Source organism: Myiozetetes cayanensis, unplaced genomic scaffold, assembly GCF_022539395.1.
Source record: "Myiozetetes cayanensis isolate MyiCay16 unplaced genomic scaffold, myiCay2020 scf21, whole genome shotgun sequence".
NCBI classification, from domain to species: domain Eukaryota; kingdom Metazoa; phylum Chordata; class Aves; order Passeriformes; family Tyrannidae; genus Myiozetetes; species Myiozetetes cayanensis.
Window position 1 is genome coordinate 13,028,580 of NW_026087423.1, and position 22,349 is coordinate 13,050,928.

Consider the following 22,349-nt stretch of genomic DNA (forward strand, 5'->3'; position numbering starts at 1 on the left):
TCTGGCTGTTTTCCTTTCTCTACCACATAATAAGGAAGAAATCTAGGGCTTGCTGCCTGACTTGGAAAACCCTTCATGCTAATAGTGTATTCTTATTTACAGCATGGCAGGAACGTAGATTATCTGCTGGACTGGGCTATCAGTATTTGGAAAAAATGCTTAAACAAAAGGCTGTCCTTGGTATGTTTTCTTTTGCACTACAAAGTTGTTTTTCCTTACCCACAGACAAGCAGCCAGCAGTCAGAAAGCACAGCTGAAGATGGCTGTATGATAACACTACTCTTGCTGGCTTAGGATGATTTTAAATGCTTTATTTGCCATGCAGGACACATAATTATTGGTTTAATCGTAAAACATGTTTTCCAAGTTGCTTCTGCCAGATCCAATATTAAGAATTTACTATTACTTTCTCCAGAGGTGAAAAAAAATTGAGGACAAAACCAAATAGTATCAGTCTTTCTGAATGTTCTCTGCAACAGATATTTATGCAATACAAATACATTTGAAAATGTACAGTAGGATTTGGATAGCTGCCTTCAGGTCCTTTTAAACTGAATTGATTTTAATGTTGTTCTTTATGAGGAACCCTAAATTTCTTTTACTAGAACCAGTATCAGAGGTGACAGTTTCTGGCTTGTGTCCACCTATCCACTGTGGAGCATTTTCAAACTGCTGGCATTTGTATCACTAGAAAGAGAAATAATATTTATAGCTTTTATTTCTCCTAAATCTAACATATGCATACCTACACAATTCAGAACCTGAAAACTAATTCCAGCTAGAGTGACCTGGATTCTAGAAACAAAGAAGAGGGGGAGGTATATTGCTAAAGAAACATTAACTGAGGGAACAGATGGAAAGATGTTCTCCAGAAAGAGATCCTGTACATTCTGCCCAGCTCAGGAGGGTGATGAGTACAAACTGGGCCTGGTGAGGGACGAATTTCTTGGAATGTGGTACAAAACTGCCCTGCTCTGGGAGGGAAGTGTCGTGAGTGCACATGGAGAGCAGTTACAGCAGTCAACTGCACACAGCAGCAGATCAGTACATCTCTAATTATTATTTGTCTGGCTGGCTAAGCAGCGCAGCATTTAAAACCTAATTTGTTGTATAATTTAATTTTAATTGAGTCTCCTATCCACACAGGACTCGTTAAGCTGGCTGTATGTTTCACTTGCTGTCTTTTCACATGGATGCTATGGGAGAGCTGCGGGAGCTGAACCAATCGTTTGCTCGCTCTGCGCTATCGCCGAGGTGCAGTAATTCCTTGGTACGATTGCAGAGGGATCTCTTGGCAGGAATATTTGGAAAATGCGTTTTTCTCAATGCCACAATATAACAAAACAACCTCCTCCCTCAGCTGATGCTACAGTTTACACAAAAGGTTTGGTTGTTGGGCTGTTAGTTGCATCTCCCATGTGCTGGTATTTTCCTCTGCCACTCAGAGATAACAATTACCAGTCACTGTGAGCAGTAATAAAAATGAAGCACCATGACAATGCTTTTGAGTGACTGTAATTTCCACTGATGTGCCTCTCCTCGAATGTATAAAAGGCACGATTCCTCAGTGAGGACAAAGTTGAAAGCAAGCAGGGTATTTTACAGACAAATTCTTTTGGAGGAATGCAGACAGTTAGGTCTCAAAGAGCCATTTTTTCACAGTACTGTTACTAAGGGAAGAGTTATAGGCTGAGGTCAATAACACAAAGCTCTTAAGAACATGTATCAATTTTGACTCACACGTCTGCCTACTTCTTTTTCCTGACCTGGGGCCCATGCAACTGAGAAGGGAGCACTACTGTGTGTTAGGTATCAGTTAAAACGGCAGGCTCAAACACTGCTGTATTGGAATAACTTTGCTTGATCAGCGGTGCTGTGCAGCTCTCCTGCACAGCCTGGAGTTACTGTGAGATTTGTGTGGGATCTACAGGGCTTCCAGGAAAGGTTAAGGTAAAACAAAATCTGAGAGCTCGCAAGCCTGTGAACCAAGTAGGAGTATCAATGCCAAGAACTGCAAATGGGTTTGTTCTCAGTATTCTGTTTCTGTTTTCATGTCTTCTGTCTTCTCGTTTAATGCAGACTTCAAAATCATTTGAGTGAAGGGGGAAAAAAGGGTTCACTGCCTCTGTACATCAGGTAACTAGTTAAGAAGAAAATCAGCAACCAGCAGGGACACCCAGGGAGCTCGGCCTCTCCCTCCTCTGTTTTGGTGAACACAACACTGTTGGAGTCCTTCAGATGAATATGATAGAGGAATTCACAACGGGAATGCTGCCAGTGGTAGTGCGCAAAATGATCACGGTTTGTTTGGTGAAGGAGCAACTCAACGTGGGTGCTAATTCGCCTAAAAAATGATGGTACGTGATACAAATGTCCCGGGAAAAAACCCTCACCAATACAGAGAAACAAGCTGCTCAGTAAGTGGGCAGTAGTGGGTGATAGTGTTTTATACAAAGGGTGAAAGGACCTCTTTTATTTGTGTGTTCTTGCTGGTTTGGGTGGTTTTCTTGGTGTTTTGGGTGTTTTTAAAGCTATTTTCCAACTACCACAGGTGAGGATGGGGATGTTGAAATGAGGTGGTTGATGGGGCAACAAAGAGTAAAGTAAGGTGCAGAAAGCTCTGTCGCCTGCTGTTTTCCGCAGTAACAGCAGGTTTGGGGTTGGGTCTGGAAGAGCCCCTGAGTGAAACTGGGGCTTGTCCGTGAACCCCATCAGCGGGCACTGATCCCCCCTCAGGGGGAGCTTGCTTTCGAACAGCAAGTATGTTCCGTTAATGTACCCGCTGCCGGCAAAGTAATAACTCTTCAACATCGAGGGGCTGAACTGAGTTTGCTGTAGGTGGTGATGTGAGCCCCGCTGTCAGGGGACCTCTGTGAGGGAACCCGTGTGCCCGCAGCAAAGATGGCGGCGAGCGCCTTGTCCGGCCCGCGAGCCCGCCCTCACCCAACATGTCCGCCGGGGCGTCCCCGCCGCCCCAGCCCCGGGGCGGGCCCGCTCTGCCCTATGGGCGGGGGCCGGCGCGGCCTCACCGGACGCTGAGCCGGAAGGCCCGCCCCTCCCGGCCGCGCTGGCCAATGGGCGCGCTGGGCCCGCCCCGCGCCGATCAGCTGATGGGGCGCCGTCTGTTGACAGGAGCGGCCCGGGCCGGCGCTGGAGTGAGGGGGGACCGGAGAGGGGACGGAGGGGGACGGGGGAACGGGAGAGGGGACAGAGCGGGGACGGAGCGGGGACGGGAGAGGGACAGAGCTGGGACGGGGACGGAGCGGGGGTGCCCCGGGCATCGCCCCTGCCCGCGCGGGGGAGGAAGCGGACGGACGGAGGGACGGACGGAGGGACGGACAGACAGGCGGAGCCGCCCCAGCCCGGTCCCCCCGCGCGGGGAGCGGCCCTGCGGGGCGGGGGCGCGGGGAAGGCGGCGGGCCGGCTGCGGGGGCCGAGGGGAGGGTTCCCAGCCCCGCACAGGAGGAGGGGCCGGGGCAGCCCCCGGGGGTGCGGGGCAGCGGCGCGGGGGGCCCGGCCCCTCCCCGGGCCCTCCCCGAGCCCTCCCCGGGCGCTGCGTGATGGTGGGGCGTGGGTTGGCTTTGTTTGTGTTTTTGTCAGATGTGAATCCAAATGGAGCGGTCGGAAGGAGGCGAGCAGAGCCAGCAGCCGCAGCCCTGGGGGAAGCTGACCCGGCTGGGCGCAGAGGAGGCAGAGCCGCACGTCCTGCTGCTGAAAAGGGAATGGACCATCGGCAGGAAGAAAGGTGGGGCAGGGAAGAGAGGTGTTCGGGGGGTAGCAGCGATACCCCCCCTCCTGGCCTTTAAAACACAGGAAGGTGCACTGAAACTAGATGGGTTTGGTGCTTTCAACTCTTGGAGGTGCCTGCCAGGCCTTCCCATATTCCTGATTTACTTCTTGGTTATGTGAAGAAGGAGTTTGTCTTGGTTATGTGAAGAAGTGGTTTTATGCTGACCTTTCCTTTTTCCCTAACTTGGGACACAGGCACGTTTGACAGTGAATGCACCTTTTAGGTTGGTTGGCTGTGGCACTTTGTGCAAATAAGGAAATGCAGTTGTTGGTTCAGGAGAGTTTCTGTGCATGGGCCCTGTTTACGTTCTCGTTTCGTTTCTGTGGTTAAAATAAGTTGGAACTGCAATGCAAAATGCTTCTGCTTCACAGAAAAGAAAACACCCACATAAAAGCCCTTAATTCTTAATGGCCATATAAAGACTGCCAACAAGTACTGAAAGTTTCTGTGAGCATGGATTTGAAAGCTTTATTCCCAGGGTCTAAGGCTTTTACTATGTGCCTTTATTTTAAAGGATTTTTTGCTTACTGTACATGAAGCAATCATGGAAGTAGGAACAGCTCTTGGTTCCTACTACTCCCTCCAGTATACCAGACTGAAATAAAAGTTAAATCCAATGAAACAGAATCACAGTGGTGTGGAAAAACAGCTGGGTGCTCTGTGATGTGTGCCTCTAGGATTTGGACTGAACACTTCAAATATGTGTGAATTTATTTCTGTACAAGTCTAGAACAGAGTTATTGTAATCTGATTTCCGTCTGTGAGGGCTACAACTGGGGGGGAAGGGAACTGAAACATCTTTAGAAGTTTGAAGTAAGTTTATATCAGCACATGGGTCTGTCTCACCATTTGTATTTCTCTGTCACACAGTGGACTGTGTTGCTGTCTGTGTGACAGCAGAAGTTTTGAACTATTGCAGATGTACATGGGTCAGTTTGCGTTGCATTTATAGCCATGTAGAATGCTGATCTGACTGTGTAATGTGTATTTTTAAGCCCACTGGAAAATCTCCTTTCTTTTTAAGGTTGTGACTTATCTTTCCCTGGCAACAAGTTGGTGTCTGGAGATCACTGTAAAATCATAGTGGATGAAGAATCTGGTCAGGTGTCATTGGAAGATACAAGGTTGGTTCTTCTGTGAACTTCTAATCTTAACTTCCTTTCAGTCTGTGAAGAATAATCTTGTTTGTTGCTCGAGGCATCAATAGCTGGACTTGCTCGAGTTTATCAGGTGACCCCAAACTAGATGTGAGATTTAGATGCTGACTAATGAATTCCAAGTAAAGGGGAATAATCACCACTTTGCTTTAGTTTTAGGCTGCACTCCTGCTCATCCAGCCAGGGGGGCTGTAGGCCTTCACCCCTGCCAGGGCAGGCTGCTGACTTGAGCCCAGGCAGAAGTCCAGGGGGTGTGACCTTGTGTTTAGTCCTAAGATCCACCAGGAGCCCTGTCTGAGCAGTCTCTGAGCTGCTCTCTTACAGGTGGTTCTGTCCAGGTGCAGGACTTTGTGTGGAATGTCGTGGCATTCCCATCAGCCCCTTCCTCTGGCCAAAGTGCCCTTGAGGGCAGCCCAGCCCTGCCCCTGCTTTGTTGCCATCCACAAACTTGGTGAGGGTGTATTTCCTCTCCTCTTCAAGGTTGTAGCTACAGGTATGTCCAGGATGGCCGGGATAGGTCCCTGGATAGATTCCTGGAGGGAATTATGCTCCAAGAAGCTGGGGGACAGAATGCTAAATTTTTGGGAAAAATACAAGGCCTAGCTGGCATACCTAGGAAATGGCTTATAATTGTCATTCTGCAATGCAATCCTAAATTTCGAGGTGTTTCAAGCAACAAATCAAGCCATATTTGCCTATGATGACAGTGTAAGAGTGTAGCTGTAAATTTAAGCTTGAGAAATTGGTTTAGACCAACATTATGGTAAAACAAGCTAAATAAACTGTGCATAATACAGAAACATTCCTGCCTTTTTTTTTTTTCTTTTTTTCCCTACCCACCCCCTGAGGCAGAAAGTGCAGCCAGCAGAAAACTAACAAAGCCACATGAAAGTTAATTTTCTGTGATATATTCATGAAAAGGTGAGGCTTGTTCCCAGGTAGTGTAGCAGAAAGGCTGCACCCAGGGAGTCCTGCCGGGGGCTGCTGGTGCCTGTTGTACTTTTGTGCATGTGACAAAGAGGAGTGAGGTGCTGTGTCCTGCTTCCCGGGAGTTGGCGTCCAGTGTGGCTGCCGTTTGCTGAATCAAGAAACCAAACTTGCACAAGGCTCCTCTGGGTCTCCCAGCGTCTGTGCCAAATACCAGAGGAGTTCCAAAAGATCAGGCAGGCTGAGAGAAGATGATTTTTGAATGTTTGAGTTGGCAGTACGGACGCCCAGAGTCGCAGAGAAAATACTGCAGTGTCAGCTTTTTCTTCTCTGAAGTGGAAAATAGTTTGGAAACGTTGCTGTGGTCAAGCTGGGATTTTTCTGGCGAGGAGGAATGCGCTGAAGGAGGCAGCGGGTGTGGGACAGGGGGACTGAGTGGACTTTGTTTCTGTACTGTAGTGAACCCAAAGAGTAGAATCAGATATATGTAGACAGGCAACATTGGTTTCTCTCTCCCTGTTAGCACAGTGAGTCCTTGAATCTACTTTGGAAAGAATTACCATAAATTTGCAGGTGAAAGGAAATGTGTAGAGAACTCTAAATTGTTGAGCAAGTAGAAGTTTGGAAGTAACAAAAACCAAGAGTTAGCAAATAGTACAATAAAATACTGCCGGACTCGCCCTTTTTTGGGATATGTTTCTGCTTTATTTTCCAAACCATGCACTTTATTCTTCTTGAAAGAAAACAAATTATACAAGCTGACCTAACACAGTGGAGGCAGCAGTTGGCTTGCCCCAAGTAAAAGCAATTGTAAGAGTCTCCATTCTGAAAAAGAAATTCTGAAGGCAACTAATATGATTTATTTTTTAAGACCTCTTCTTTTATCTTCTAGGAATATTTTTGAAAGATACTAAGTAGTAAGTGATGTTTCAGGGCAGGAAACTCTTTACCCAAGGCTGATATTGCCTTTCTGTGGGTAAATTGGAGGTTGATCTGCTACTAAATTCTCTTCACCCTACCAGTCAAAACTATTTCCATGGATGTTAAAAGAATGGAGAATTACAGTACAGACAGGATTCTGTACCTTAAAAGACTTCAAAACTCATTTAAGTTAACAGTGTGTTCAGGATAATATACATTTAAATAGCTGATAACTATTGAAACTATTAACCCAGAAGCTTTGACATAAATCACATTCTTTTCCTGGATGGTAGTAATTATTAAAAAGTGACAGACTGGCATTTTTCTTGGAAGGATACCAAGGTATCTTGCAACACGTAGGTAATTCACCGAAAGTGAGGCTGTTCTGAGTGCTCACATCAATTCTGCACAGCAGTTGGGATTGGGAAGTAAAGGGAATTTATGGTTCCTTAATGAAACTGTGGAGTCATCAACCACATTGGAATTGAGTCAAGGCCAGACTTTTTTTTTTTTCTTCCACTCTTTAGAAAAGTGACATTGGGACCTTTTGTGACATTGTTTCACAGTGCAGACAATTTATATCTGATAGTACCGTTTTTCATCTCCCCTTGAAATATTGTACAGCCAGTTGGCATCAATTCAGTATTAAGTCCTAATGAATGGCCTTCATATTTGGGATTCTCATTGTAGTTTCTACTTGTTTTATGGGAACCTTAATTTGAAACATCAGAGGAATGTGCAAATGTCACAATTTATCACGTGTGTCTGGTTGAAAAATACCCACAACATTAATCTGAAATGTCACCATATCTGTTAAAAGCCCCATGCTAAAGCCTGAAGCTGGAAATGAAAAGCCAATATAATTATCTAATGTAGTTGGATAATTTTTTTCCCTTTGATTATTGGCTGAGCTATAAGTACAGCTGATTCAGTTTGCTAATGTACTGAAGAGAAGCTTATGGTTTTCTGTGTTAGGTGATATCAGTTTGTTCCTACTTCATTTGGGTCTGTGTGTGCCAAGGAATTCATCAGTCAGCTCTCATGTAATGCAGAACTGAAAACATTTGGCTGTTTGTAGTCAGTTGGATGGTTAGGGTCTTATTTCTGCAACCTGTTTTATGAAACCAAGCCTGAGGGGTTACTACATGTGTGATGTTTGGGGTTTTTTTCTTTTCTTTTTCAAAAATACCTTACTTGAGTTATTGTCCCCCATAACCATCTTGGAACTTGGCAGTCATGGCAGAGAGATCTCACAGAATACATCATTGTGACACATTTCCCCTGTGTTTAGGGAAACATGTGGGCTAGGAATTGCCTGTAGAAGCTGAACCTCAGTAAGAGACAAGTCTTGTTACTTGAGTTTAGCTGTTTTATTACAAAAGAAGTTCTAGAACTCTTAGGGCAGATGGGAGATTCATACTTTGTTGTGCCTTCTGGAAAGGAGGTCAAATTTGATGTTCCCTGGTTTTGTTAAAGGACCTCTGACAGGTTTTAGGGGTTGGTGTAAGCTTTACTGCTTCCCTGACAACTGAAGGAGGAACAATCTTTACTTCCACATAATCTTTTTAATGTATTATCACATACCATCAATATAAAATTAAAAATGAGTGTACTTTCTAACAAACTGGCTAAAATTCTTTTTTCCTCTTAATTGCTAAGCTTTGGTATTCATTTAGTGATTTCTCTGCTCTGCTGGTTCTTTGCTCCTCATGTCTTTCAGGCAAGTCAACATCTGTATGGCTGAGGTAGAAAAACAAGCCAAAAATAGTTTTCTTGCTTGTAGGAGAAGGTTGAAGTTTCTTTAATGGAGCAAACACCGATATGTGACCCAAAGATTTTTGGGTTTCTTTATTGATGTTTAAAGTAGCATTTTTATTTTTTTGTGATCTTGTTATTTATGTTGGAGTAGTTGATACAACCACGAAGATGGGGAAGAACAGTGGATAGTGAAGGCAGTAAGGCCAAGAACTGATACCTAGGTTGAGACTTGTGGTACTGATTCAAAAGGGCTTGCTTTCCTTTTGCTTTTTAATGTCATGATTTTGACTTTGTGTCCAAAATAAATAGTTCTAATTTTCTTTCTCTGCTTATGTTACGAAATGAGAAGAGATTTTTTTTCCAGTTTGCTTTTTAAAAGAAGAAACAGTGAGGAGGGAAGGCACTTATTTCCAAATACCCATCCTTGTCTGGAGAGGAGCTGCTGTGTCCTGGGCACAGGTGGTGCCTCCAGGAGGTGGCAGCACAGGTTTGCTGTTATTTCGAGCAGCAGCTCTGCTGGGGTGGGGGCACAGCAGATATTTTTGTTCGTTTATATTTGGTGCCACTTGCTGAGATTTTGAATGGCAGGAGTCTGAAACTCGAGGGTGCTGCAGCCCTGAAGGAGGCTCATCCAAGTGGGCTGGAATTATTCAGTACTTGAGTACCTTGCTTATAAAACCTTAGTAGCTTGTGTATACAACATCACCCACAGTAAAGGAGATAAAGAAAATAATCATCAGTGCTCTGCATTTTCCTCTTCTCCAGTTTAATTTCTTCTACAAGCTTTTGATTTTTTTATCAGTATCTCAGTGATGAATTCCAGCTCATCTTTCAGCGTGCATAACTTTTCTCCACCTTACTAACTTCTCAGTTTTGAGTTGCAGACAGTCCAAGTAAACTCAGAACTTTTTGAATAGAACAGCTATTGCCCCTTGGGGTTTTATACTTAAAGGGTGGAGACTATTATACAGAAACAATCCTCTAATTATTTTGAGACACGGCCAAATATCAGGGGTCTTTTGTCTGTCAGCTGTCACCTCTTTGCCAGTAGCTGCAAATGAGCTTTGAAGTTCTAGTAGCTCTGCATTTCTGTCTTTGGGAGAATTTTTTTTAGTTTCTGAACTTTTTTTCTTTTTTTTTTTTTTTTTTTAATCCACTTAACTTTTTTTGGGGGGTAGCCAATAGTTTTTCTTCTTTAAAAATATCTAGTGCTTTCCCTTCCTTCTCCCATGTGATTATGAAAACATTTGTGGTGTTATCTTTTCTTTATCTTTCCAGTACTAATGGAACAGTAATTAATAAACTGAAAGTGGTTAAGAAGCAGACATGCCCATTACAGACTGGGGATGTGATCTATGTTGTTTACAGAAAAAATGAGCCAGAGAACAGTAAGTGAATAATATTTTTTAAATGGTATGCTTAGTCATTTTCCTTTGAGTCATGAGAGAAAAGAAATATCAGTGTAATTAAAACAGAATTACTCAATTATAAGAGAAATAATTTGCTAATGTTTAAAAACAATTCTCAAGAGAAGAGGTCATAGATGTGCCAATTTTTACAGAGACAAGTCTGAGCAACTGTCTGAAATTGTAATGTGCCTAGAAGTAGTTCTGGTGGAAATAACGCATGGAATGGTAACTAATGAGGTTCTGATCCCATGTCCAGTGCTGCTTTTAGAAGTCACATTGCTGGGGTAGTTAGTGATACTTTATATATCCCAGCAGAGCAGTTTTGTGGCACCACAAGGAAAGGCCTCAAAAGCTTTTTGGGTTTTTTTGTGTGTGTCTTTTGGTGGGTTTTTTTTTTGTGTGTGTGTTTTTTGTGGGGTTTTTTTGGGGGTGGGGGTTGTGTGTGTGTTGGGTTTTTTTGTTTTAAAGAGGGAAGAGGCAAAATGGCCAGGGGGGAGGTGGGGAGAGCCCTACACTGTAAGTAGAATTAGTAAACCTGGAAGAATGTTCTAGATACATACATACCACTGGAATGCTTCCTTTATGAAGTTGCTGTTAATTTATATGTAGACAGATCAGACAGATTAATTTTATTGATAGATTCTAAATTAGTTTCTGGGTGAAACTTATGGCATATCCTAATCTGTATTTTTGAGTTCATGTATCTTCAAAGAAATGAAATAATACTGATTGGTGATGTTGAGAAGTGAGCTCAGAAATTATAAGCTTCTTCGAAGAACTTTGATTCAGTATGAGTGCAAATACAGTTTGTTCAGACACAGAGCAGATTTGAGGTTTAAGAAATGATTAAGCCTCTGGTTCCATGGCTGGCACAAGTTAAACATCACACAAAAGCTGCTCTGCCTGGTTTCCTGAGAAGAAAAGATCTTGCTGTGCTGCTCCTAATTGCCTCCTAAGTGGGAGTATTAACATGGTACTACTGAGGTGACCCCTCATTTGCCTCTTCCATTGTCAGACACTCTGGGGAAGCAGCCACTTGTGACTGGAAGTTGTTTACGTGAGTTGTTTATGTGGAGGTTAGCAAATTTCTGTTTGAAGATTATGATAAATACTATTTTTTCCCTTTCAGATGTTGCTTATCTTTATGAATCCTTAAACACAAAACATGATGCAACTCAAGAACCAGTAGGTAAGGAAGTAATTCAGGATCCATGAAGAGGAGCTAAGCTCCAATGACTAATGTAACCCTCTTGAGAGAGTTTGATGCCTTGGAATTTTGAAGCCATGATATGGTGACTGTCACACAGATGTTTTTCTTTCCTTTCCCCCCTTCCAACTGTAGAAGTTAATGTAGAAAACCAATGCCATGTGACCAAAGATACCTCAAGTACAGGAAGAAGTAATGATGAGACCCAAATTACCTCATCACCGTCAGCTACTCAGCCTTGCTATGAGGAACCACAGCCATCTACTTCTACATCTAACCTCTTTAATGCTTCTTCTACCTCTCTTACTGAGTCTGCATCTGTTCAGCATGATAATCCATCTTCATCTGGTAAGAATTGTGCCCAGTACCTAAAGTTTGATATCCCATCAACTGTTACTCCAGTTTTGAAACTTAACAGGTTGATCTCTTACCCCTGTCCGGGTCTTTATCACCTGCTTTGTAAAGTTCTAGTGAAAATACCAGGTGTATATGTGCATTTTAACTTTCCCTCAGGGGTAAATCCTAATGGATGAGTAAAGCAATTGTGGGTCTTATGAATAAATACTCTGCACTTTAAAGAGAAATGGGGATTTTAAGTAGGGTTACACAACTAATAGGTTGTTTCTCCCCAGGTCTTGCAGTTAGTCAGATAGGTTCAGAATGCATTTAGTAAGTTGTGCAGACATTGCTTTTCTGCTGCACTTTTTCCTGTTCAGATGTTTGGATTGATGCGTGTGCCTCATCAGGGCTTGAGTACCTTTTGGTTTCATATGTCCTGTGTCGGTGTTAAGCCATGTCCATGTTTCTGTTGTTTTGTAGGCTCACAGTCCCCAGTTGTCACTCCTGTGCCTGCTTTGCCCATCTCAGAATCTCAGTGTGTAAGAGCACTGCACAACAAGCACGAACAGCTGGATATGGATGTTGAAACTTCTGCAGTCACTTCAGAAATCACTGACAAAGAAGAAGCAGAATCGGATTCTCAAAGGACAGGGGAGGAGGAAGGTTTGGAACCTGCAAAGAAGAAGCTAAAAGGAGGCAAGTGTAGTACAGTATTGTGCAACCTAACCCCCAGCCCCTCCAAGCTGAATTAGAACAGCTCTCATCAGTCCTTCAGTTTGTTTCTTGCTTCTTACTGGCTTGGTTTCTGGTTCAGTGAAAATAATGTTTTCAGTAGCAGAAGCTGTTGTGTCTAAAGCAAGAACCTCTAGTGGGATCATTGCCAGTGAACAGTGAATCAGTGTATATCTTTCAGATCTTTTTTTTAAATTCTTGAATAAAAATAAGTTATAAAAGCTTCAAAAACTATGTCCTGTGGAATCTTCTCTCTTTGCAGATGAAGGCACTTGTCCAAATCTTTCACCAGCACCTCCAAGTGAATGTATAATTAAAATTGGCTCTGAAGATGCAAAAACATCAAATGTGAAACCAGATAAGATGGAAGAAACATTAACTTGCATTATCTGCCAAGAACTGCTGCATGACTGTGTAAGGTATGTAAGAGTGACAAAAGCTGTAATCATGTGGTAATAATGCCCGAAATTCAGTGGCAACTGTTTGAGGAGGTCAGGATAATGAGCATTTTCACAAGCCCTTCTGAGTCCCCTTTCCCCCACCTCATCTATATAGTCAAACTGGTGCCAAATAGTTTTTTTGAGTGTTACGAATGTATCTGAAAAAAATAATGTATTTATGTTTTGACTCCATTTGTTTGTTTGTTTTCCAGCTTGCAGCCCTGCATGCATACTTTTTGTGCTGCCTGCTACTCAGGATGGATGGAAAGATCTTCCCTGTGTCCAACTTGTCGTTGTCCGGTAGAACGTATTTGTAAAAACCACATCTTGAACAACTTGGTTGAAGCTTATCTGATTCAGCATCCAGGCAAGTTGAACAGTGTGTGCAGCAGAACCCCTTGTATTTCACACATGAGCTGCACAACTGACACATGCTCACACCTGTCTGTACAATATCTGTGTGCTTTGTCACTCTGCAGTTTTCTCTGACGTGGTTGTAAGAAAATAAAACGTAGTTAACATGACATAATGACTTGTGGAAGGTGATGTAATACTGCAACTATCTAAGAATTCTTCATTTTAATTTGTTACTTAATCATAAGGATATCAGATACTTCTGAAAAATATACTTGAACGTGAATTTAATTAACTTTGATCGTGGCCTCTTGAAAACAAAACTTAAGTTGCCCGATACTACATTTCATTAACAGAGAGGGGAATTTAACTAAGACCTTCTAGAACTCTGTTATCCTAAACCAAGTTTTATGGAAATGGAAACACCAGAACTGTGTTAACAAAATAGGGTGCAGGTAAGGGAGGTGAGGTGTTCTTTTCTCTTGAAATCTGGCTTTGGTTGTGGTGCCAGATAAGTGCCGCAATGAGGACGACGTTCGCAGCATGGACGCCAGGAACAAGATCACTCAGGACATGCTGCAGCCCAAGGTGCGCAGATCTTTCTCAGACGAGGAGGGAAGTTCTGAAGATTTGCTGGAATTGTCAGACGTGGATAGTGAATCTTCAGATATCAGGTATGTCTGCTTTTAGGTTGTGCTCTGAATTAGGTGTGCTTATGTTTGGATAAGCCCAACGACTGAGATAGTTTCACAAACGCTGTTATTGCTGGTAGTGTTCCCATGATCACTGTCAGAATAAATCTTAGTTTAGTTTTCAGGTAAGTTCATTCTTAGCAGTAACTATCTTGGCAGTTCTACTGGCCATCCTACTGAACCTTGAGCAGTCAACAAAAAAATAATTAAAATTAGAACTTCCCAGAAGTTCAGCAGGATTCAGTTTGTGACCAACAGTTCTGTCCTGAACTGTGCAACAGCCTCATGTGAGATATGTGAAATTACCTTTTCCACTTACAAATTGACTGCTGCTTTAGAGAAGACAGGTTTCTGGCTAAGATCTTGTCAGGAGGTAAAGCAGTCCATGCCCTGTGAGTGCAGCTGCAATGGTTGTACTTCCTTATGTGTCTGGAATGCTGCTTTCACTGGTTCTAAGGTACTGAGGCAGCTGATGGAGATTCCCAAGTACCAAAGTATCTCCTCTTTGTTTCTGGCAGCAAACACTTTTTGCTCAATGTCTGGAGGGGAACAGAAGAATTCTTCATGTAGATAATTATTCCAGCTTTGTACCTCTCTCTTTTGTTCATCTCACTTCCCACCCCCCCTTTTTTAAAACTGCTACTGTAAAACCCAACATTTTTATCTGTCCAACTAGAGCAGTCTTCACAGCTGTGAGGTACTGAGTTATGTGAACTTCCATCTGTTACTGAATGAGGAAGTTCCAAATTTAAACTTTGAGAGTCTGACCAATCTTGTCTAGCATACAGATGTAAGTTGTATTTGCACTTGTTCACTGTGATTTCCTGTGACTTTATTTTATCTTTTCAGTCAACCATACATAGTGTGCAGACAGTGCCCAGGGTATAGAAGACACTCTGTCCCAACTGTGCCTGGCACAGGCCAGGAGACAGAGGCAGGAGGAATGCAGGCACTGGGAGATGCACCATCAACATCTGCCAACTTCCCTGCAGGTCAGTGCCACGACATCGTCCCAGAGTGTGGGACTAAAACACTACAGCTCATACACCTGGTACAGAATCAGAGGATGGTTTGGGTTGGAAGGGACCCTGAAAGATTGTCTCCAACTGCCCTGAACTGAGCAATGAGCTGTGCTATAACACTGAACTATGAACTAATCAAGGTCACTCTCATGGTACTGAGAGTTACACCACACCACTGTCTTTGCAAACATCGTGACATTTGACTATAGTTTTGAGATTTTTGTGTTGTTAATATTCACTGAGTTAGATTGCAGTTGTGTACCTTGTTCAGTCTGTCTTTTTTTTTCCCTTTTGAACTCATCTAGCTGTCCAGGAATATGTGTGTCCTGCTCAAGGAAGTCATGTAATATGCACCTGCTGCTTTCAGCCAATGCCTGACCGCAGAGCAGAGCGGGAGCAGAATCCTCACGTTGCTCCTCAGCAATGTGGGTACATTTTTTATCTTATTTTTTTACAGAACTAACTCTCTGCTTACTTTTTATTAAACTTAAATTTACTTTGAAGACTGTTTTTTATATGAGTGTTCTATATCTGAACTCTTGTAGAGGCAGCGTAAAAGAATCTTCTTTTGTGGAATTTTGTTCCTCTGTAGAATGTATTTTAAATGAGAAAGTTGTACCTTTTTTGAGCCAAGCTTATCAGGGCTCTGCTGTTACTGATTTATAAGGACAGTAACTGTTGAGTTTTGTTGTGTGGAGGTCCTTACAGGGGTTTTCTTTGTTATTTTGCAGGTACAGTTTGTCTGCAACCCTTCTGTCACTTGTACTGGGGCTGCACTCGGATGGCATGTTTTGGCTGTTTGGCACCATTCTGTGGTATTGTGGAATAATCTGTTTCTTATGAGCCTGCTCACTTTGCAATAATGTCTGTCTGTCTTGAATTTTAGGTAATTTAAGAAATATACATTAACTTGTAGCACAGTCATGCAAAAAGAAACAAGAGCTGTGTCCTCACATCAGGGACACAAAGAATTCAAATGATATGTGCCTTGACTCAGAGGGTTTAACTTTGTGCCTTCATACCAGACTGGCCTTAGAAGCTACACTTGTTAAGCACAGTGCTTTTCCATATAAAAAATTAGGTGTATTTCAGCCTAGTAAGAGAATCCTACAAATCAGTGCAGGAGCACTGAACATCTGATGTTAACTGATTAGAAAAGAGCCTTGCCCTCTCCAACATGCAGGCTTCTGAAACTCAAGGTTTTAGACATTTTTTCCATGTGTTCTCGGTGCTCACATGAGCCTGTGCATGTTATTGCAGGCAACAGAAGAACCTTCAGAAAATGTGTGAGGGCCACAGGGTTGGGGCAAGAAATAGTAACTTTTCTTGTTCTTGTTCTGATTAGAAATAAATCTTGGTGATAAGTGTTTAGATGGAGTCCTAAATAACAACCACTACGAGTCAGACATCCTAAAGGTAAGTTTAAAAATCTTTGTGTGTGATAATAACAAAGGTACAAGGTTTGAGGTGCACTCAGTGATGAAGTGAAAGTGTTGTGCTGCCTAACAGTTACAGTGGCAGCGTTGTGTCACTTGCAGAACCTGATTCCAAAAGGCAGATTAGATGAGCCCCAGGTGATCAGCTGGAGCAAAGTTATAGTTTACTGTGTGGACTCTGGAAGTATCTTGGAGTGGCTCTGTCATCCCAGTCTGTGTAAGAGGGCATCAATTAACAACAGCAAAAATCACTTTGCTGGAATCCTGGTGTTTAATTTCTCCAATGTGTGTGCCTGACAGGTTCCAAGAAGGCCAAAATTCTAGACCTAATTGTGAATTTGAGTTTAAATGACTGGTAGACACACTATGGAGTCCAGATGTGTTTGGGTTTTATTGCTGGGGAAGCCGGTTTCTGAAGTCTAAAGTGTAACATCCAAAATATTAATTAAGAGGAAAAGAATTCACTAAAAATATGCCAGGAAAGCAAGGCTTGTTAAACATTTTGTCCCAGACAAAATTTCACACTAAGTTTCACGGAAAAGATTTTGCTTATACCATAGCAGGGTTCCCTAAATTATGTAAGCTGTGTGAAATCTTGATTTGGGGTAAAGGAAAGTGTGACTGATGTGAATCTATTTGCAAACTTCTGGCAGAAGTGGGGATCTTGTGGGGAAAAAAAAAAAGATATGAAGTAGAAAGTTTTATTGGTGGTCTGAAAATATCTTGATAATTAAGTTAAATGTATTTAATATTTACTTGTAATCAGCACCAAGCCATTTTGAAAACGTGGTTAGATCTAGATGTGGAAATATTTGACAATAAATGGCTTGGTTGCTCTTCAAGCTTGAAGGTTTTTCTAGATTAAACACTGAAGTTGCTCTTTTCAGGATTACCTGGCATCCAGGGGTCTGACATGGAAAAACATGTTGAATGAAAGCCTCTTAGCTCTTCAGAGAGGAGTGTTTATGTTGTCAGGTATGTGCTGTGTGTGGCTCCTTGTCTGTACGTAACTCCAGTGGAATGTTACCAGGAGCTTTGCACTTCTCTGTACACAGCAAGTGCTGTCCAGCCTCTTGAGTTAAATGTGATTTCTGACATTCTGTACCAACTGCTTTTGTCCCCAGATTACAGAATTACTGGGGACACGGTGCTTTGCTACTGTTGTGGCCTTCGCAGCTTCCGAGAACTCGCCTACCAGTACAGGCAGAATATTCCTGTTGCTGAACTGCCAGGTGGGCATTGTTTTGCACTGTAAGGGGGGAAAAGTCATGTGAAGTGAGGTAATGTCAGATTGAAAAGAGAAACCCAGTAAAATCCAGAATAGAGTCAACAGGAACAGTGGCTGTAATTTCATTTATTTTCCCATTTAAGTATATAAAATGATGCACCTTCTGAACAAGTCCACATTTCACCAGCTCTCAACTAGGAACCAAGAATGCTTTCATTAACTAATTCTAGATCTACTTGCATTTACAATCTTAGTTTAAATTAGCATGCAACCAACTGTCTCTTACCAGTCATGCCTGGTTTCTCTACAAAGCCTGCTCTGATGAGTAACCTCTGTTAGCAGTGGCTTAATAATCTACATCACCTTATTAATGACCTTTGTAATTAATGCAGCATTTCACTTCTCTTCTCGCAGTGACTGTCACGTCCCGTCCTGATTGTTACTGGGGGCGCAACTGTCGAACTCAGGTCAAAGCACATCATGCCATGTAAGTCACACCCCTCAGAAAGGGAGTTTGCTTTGTGTCTCTTTAAAAAAAAGCCACTGACAACAACCCAAAAAGCAACCTCTGAGGCGCCAGGAGTTGTGTGAGTGGCACTGTTGCAGCATCGAGCAGAACTGGGTGAGCTTTGGGGATTTTGTTGTCGTTTTTGTTTCTAGCACAGCTTTGAAATGAGCCCTTTGTGCGTGTCAGAAGGGCACTGCCAGCACTTGTAAGTTGATGTAACCCATTGCTGACACTTCTTGAGTCTGTTTTTCCACCCACTGGAGTGGAGGGAGTGACTCTTTTAGTGAAGTGCAGCTTACATTGAAGGGATAAATTGGTGGGAATAATTAGCAACAAGGGAAGCAAGAGAAGCTTGGAACACGTAACATAAGCCACAGCAGGTTCCTAAGCAGTTCCTGGGTTTGGAGGAGTTTCTAGGTCTTACAATCCTGACCCAAGGAATCTGGCAGGTATTGAAAGTGAAATACTGAGCCTGAAAAGAGATTAACCCTCTGCTTCTCAAGGGCACTTGGACTCCTGGTATCTGGTCACTTATGAGAAATGTTCTTCCAAAATAAGTCAAGCTTCTTGATTAAAACAAATCAAGGCCACTGATGACCAATGCAGTTTTATTCTTATGAAAAGATGCACATATGGTTTGACAAATATTAAAAACTCCTAAAACAAACCAAAAATTTTCTACCTAGGAGCCAACTGGTTCCAGGGAGGGTTGAAAAATCCTTCTTGCTTTATGAATAATTCTCTAAATTCTCAGTGCAATTTAAGATAGAGGAGCTGTTATCCCTTATTGAGAAATTACCCTAATGAATAGTAGATTCTGCAGTATCTTTCTAATGTTGCAGTGTACATACACACTTAGCATAATTCCTTTAATATTTCAGGTACTGTGGGTTGAAAATAACCAGTCTGTACATCTCAGGCAAGCAGATCATAAGACAGACTTGTAAAATATTCATCTGCAGTCTCTTACAAAGTCAGAGGGTTTTACCAAATAGCTTTCAAAAATAATTTTGGGTTTAAGTTGCAGATGTAATTTCGAAGTACCACTGCTATCTGTAACTTCACATTACAGGACTGTCTGTGTTCCCAGAGGAGATTTTGTTTTGAAATGTTAGAGTTAATTCAATATCAAAGTATTTACCATTCTTCTTTGTTCATATTGTGGGGGATAACTTCATCTAGAATAGAAATGACTCAGGGTATTTCTTTCCTTTTATTCTTCTCTTTTTTTTTTTTTTTAATTTATCTTTTCTTTCATGCATCAGCTGTTCCTAGAACTTTACTGGCTGCTGCTCTTAGTTCCTAAAATCCACAAAAGCAAACAGTTTTGTCATACTACTCCTAAATGCCCAGTTAAGTTTTTTTTTTAATTGAGCTAAACTGTTTTGCTAAGCAGTTTGGTTATGTAAGCAAGGTTTCTGTAATCCTTGATCTAATTCTGCAAGAGGAGGAGAATTGGTGGTCTCCTTTCATCATCTCCTGCCCAGGTATCCCCACACTCAGCACCCCACCTGTGTTTCAGTTGTGTGTCAGGGACACAGAACCCAGGTCAGAGGAAAACAAAGAATGAACAGGGAGAGGTTTTTGGGAACTGGGGAGAAGTGCCCTGTGCAAAGCTGTGTTATCTGTTTAATCCCTGAAGCCAGGCTTGCCATTGCCATAAAACTGGCATAATACAGGCTGAGAAAAACTTTTTCCTTCCAGAAGATTCTGAGCCATGGAGAGAACACCTTTGTGTTGAAATGTGTCATTAGCCTGGTTAATTCTGGTTCTCAGTGACTGGGGTAATGCTGTCTGCTAAGAATTACTAGTATCTTGCAGGGGAAGATGAATTCACCAAGCCCTGCTTTAGTTGCCTTCTGGGTTAAAGTCTGCAGAAGTAGAAGGGAGTGTTTAATAGCAGGGGTTTTGTGTGCACAATAAAACTAACAAGGGTTGGGCACGAGAGATGTTGAAAATCCTGTTCCACGTAACGTGGTAGTGGAGTGCAACAGAAACAGGTTCTGAAAACCAGATATTTCAGTGTGTGAATGTTCTGCTTTAAACTGTTTAGCATTTAAAATATCCTGTGAAAGATCCTCGCTTTTGCTGCCCGACTTCTGAGAGCTTGGTTACATTTTAATGCTTGTTGTTTTTATTTTGTTTCAGGAAATTCAATCACATTTGTGAGCAGACCCGATTCAAGAACTGAATACCTGTAGTCTGTGGAGGGGGGACAAAAACCTGTTACACTGCTTGTACAGTTTAAGGTTTCAGGGGATCTTCTCAGTTCCCCCATAGCAGGGAATCAATGATTTTTGCATCAGGTAGTCTGATGTGAAATTTTTAATTTGTAGAATTTTACAGCTGTACATGAATAAGGTAGATTTTTTTTCTTTTTCCCAAGGTAGTCCAGCAGGCATTACATTCCATCCTCATGACTACAGTGTCCCTGTGTCACTTCAGTGAAGAACACAAACAGAAATCACCCACACAAAAACCAGCCATATCTTGGGATGACCTAAGAATAAGGAGTGTATTTGCACTACTTGTGGAGAAACTAAGAAAAATCCTTAGACTTAAAATAGAGAAGTTTTGTAAAAGTATCTGATGGGTATTTCAAGAGCCATTAATATTTAAGAAGGAAGTTGTCAGTGTGTATTTGTAACTGCATTTTGCATTAGTCTGATCTTTTGTTGCCACCCATTGCATTTGGGCTGGAAACCACATGAACACTCATTCAGAAACATCCACCCATTGAACAGCTCCTCCAGCTTAAACCCTCTGCCATCTGTGCAGTGTTACAGTGGAGGTAGGGCAGTCTCTTTTCTTAGTTTAGACATGTTGATGTTTTTATTCGCGTGAGATTACAAAAAGAATTGCACAAAAGTTTGAAAATCACATTTAAAGTTGGGGTATTACTTGAAGCAGAACAGACTTCTGCTAATATTACTTCTGTATTGTTTTATATCAGAAGACCAAACAGTGCTTTTGACATGGAGCAGCCAGTAGGACACACTGGTTCCTTTTTTTTTTTTGTATTTCTTTTTTTGTTTGATACCGTGTGCTGAATATGTACCTCTGCAATGCAGCTGTTCTCTAGCATGCATACACTGGTGAAAATGTAGAAAAAGCTATCATTTAAAACAGAATATAGCAGCTTTACTGGAAGGAACCATCTTACACACAAAAAAAAAGTCAGTTTGGAGAAATTGTAGCAATATGGAGGCATTTCTGGATAGGGATGGAGATAGGGATGATGAAGGGGAACACTGGTGTCTCTGACATAATAAATGTAGATTTCTTTTTTCATGCCTTCTGCAGAGCTCATTCAGGAGATGTCCCAAGTGTCATTAAAAATAAGAAAAATCCCCACCCTCCCCTCCCCCTGAATTGCTGTGATCTAATCTGTTTCATCACAGTCTGATTGCCAGTGTTGACAAACCTCAACTGGGACCAATTGTTTTCCTTTTCCATCACACCTAGAAGAGTGAAGCAGAATGAGAAGAAAGCATACAAAGTTACCTCTGTAGATATCATGTTGTTTTTGAGTATGCCTTATTTTAGGAGCAGGATTTATACTTGGATGTTAAAAGAGTGCACACACAATATCTTGTGATATAATGGAGCACAAATGATGCAGCACATCGTGTCTACTGGTTGCAGTGAATTAAACAACTATTTCCAGCAATGCACATGTTAATATGAATGCTAATTAGAATTATGTCTTTCTGTTTAGATTTTTATTTTTTAAAAATAGCTGTTGCAAGGATGGGTCTGTTGACCATGCCTGTATGCTATTAAAATACACTTTGGTGTGGACTTCTTTTCCTAATCTCTGGGCATTTTCTCCTGTGAGTAGGATTGAAGTTGGATCTGGAATATTACTTGAAACTTCTTTTAACAACAACGGTGTGTTTCTGTCTCTTAGTATTATTAACAATGTTCTGTTGCTTCTGTATTTGTATTTTATGTTTAGATTTTTTTTTAATGGTTATTGTATCTTCTCAGGACAACCATTCCCAGCTGGTTTTGATCTCATTTTCATCTCTGGCTGTGCATGTAGCAAATGGAGTGCAGTTGTGGAGGTCAAGCCTTTGCACATTATATGCAGAAATGTGCTTTGCATTCTCATTCACCACTCCCACAGCCCAGAGGGGCTCTCAGCACAGGCTTGTCCCTGTTCTTGTGTTCAGGCCTCTGGTGCTGAAGTTTCCTTGTTGGTCAAGAGTAGTGTGTCTCCAGTGCAATGTACACCTGGCTCGCACTTACTCCAGTTATGTTTGTTCAGGGGTGTTCTGTGTGACTGTGAGAAAAAAAAAACCTGGGGGGGAAAAACCAATCAACAGGGCTCGTGCTTAACATCTAAACTACCTGTGCAGTAGATGCTCTTCAGATTCCTTTTATAAACCCCTCTTCCTTTTCCCTGTCACAGGTCAATAATCTGCCT

At 42.1% G+C, this 22,349-nt stretch overlaps 1 protein-coding gene across 2 annotated transcripts; it reads left to right on the forward strand.

The window, feature by feature from the left end:
* The first annotated feature begins 3,105 nt into the window (after positions 1-3,105).
* On the forward strand, positions 3,106-21,721 carry CHFR (checkpoint with forkhead and ring finger domains). Of its 2 annotated transcripts, XM_050318509.1 has the most exons (18): positions 3,106-3,155; positions 3,601-3,745; positions 4,815-4,914; positions 9,832-9,941; positions 11,092-11,151; positions 11,305-11,517; positions 11,989-12,204; positions 12,503-12,659; positions 12,893-13,047; positions 13,546-13,708; positions 14,576-14,718; positions 15,054-15,173; positions 15,480-15,563; positions 16,094-16,164; positions 17,072-17,159; positions 17,309-17,416; positions 17,827-17,899; positions 20,069-21,721. In XM_050318509.1, exons 2-18 carry the CDS (start codon positions 3,613-3,615, stop codon positions 20,109-20,111), a joined length of 2,037 nt encoding a protein of 678 aa, XP_050174466.1. In that variant the 5' UTR covers positions 3,106-3,155; positions 3,601-3,612; the 3' UTR covers positions 20,112-21,721. The 2 variants fall into 2 exon arrangements, with proteins under 2 accessions (XP_050174466.1, XP_050174465.1); XM_050318508.1 differs by lacking the exon at positions 3,106-3,155 and having other exon boundaries at positions 3,439-3,745.
* Positions 21,722-22,349: the final 628 nt, after the last annotated feature.

Coding starts and splice junctions, on each gene's coding strand:
- CHFR (XM_050318509.1), top strand. CDS start 3,613: ATGGAGCGGTCGGAAGGAGGCGAGCAGAGCCAGCAGCCGCAGCCCTGG. Junction 11,518..11,988: donor TGATAATCCATCTTCATCTG/GTAAGAATTGTG, acceptor GTTGTTTTGTAG/GCTCACAGTCCCCAGTTGTC. Junction 17,160..17,308: donor AGGAGTGTTTATGTTGTCAG/GTATGTGCTGTG, acceptor TTTTGTCCCCAG/ATTACAGAATTACTGGGGAC.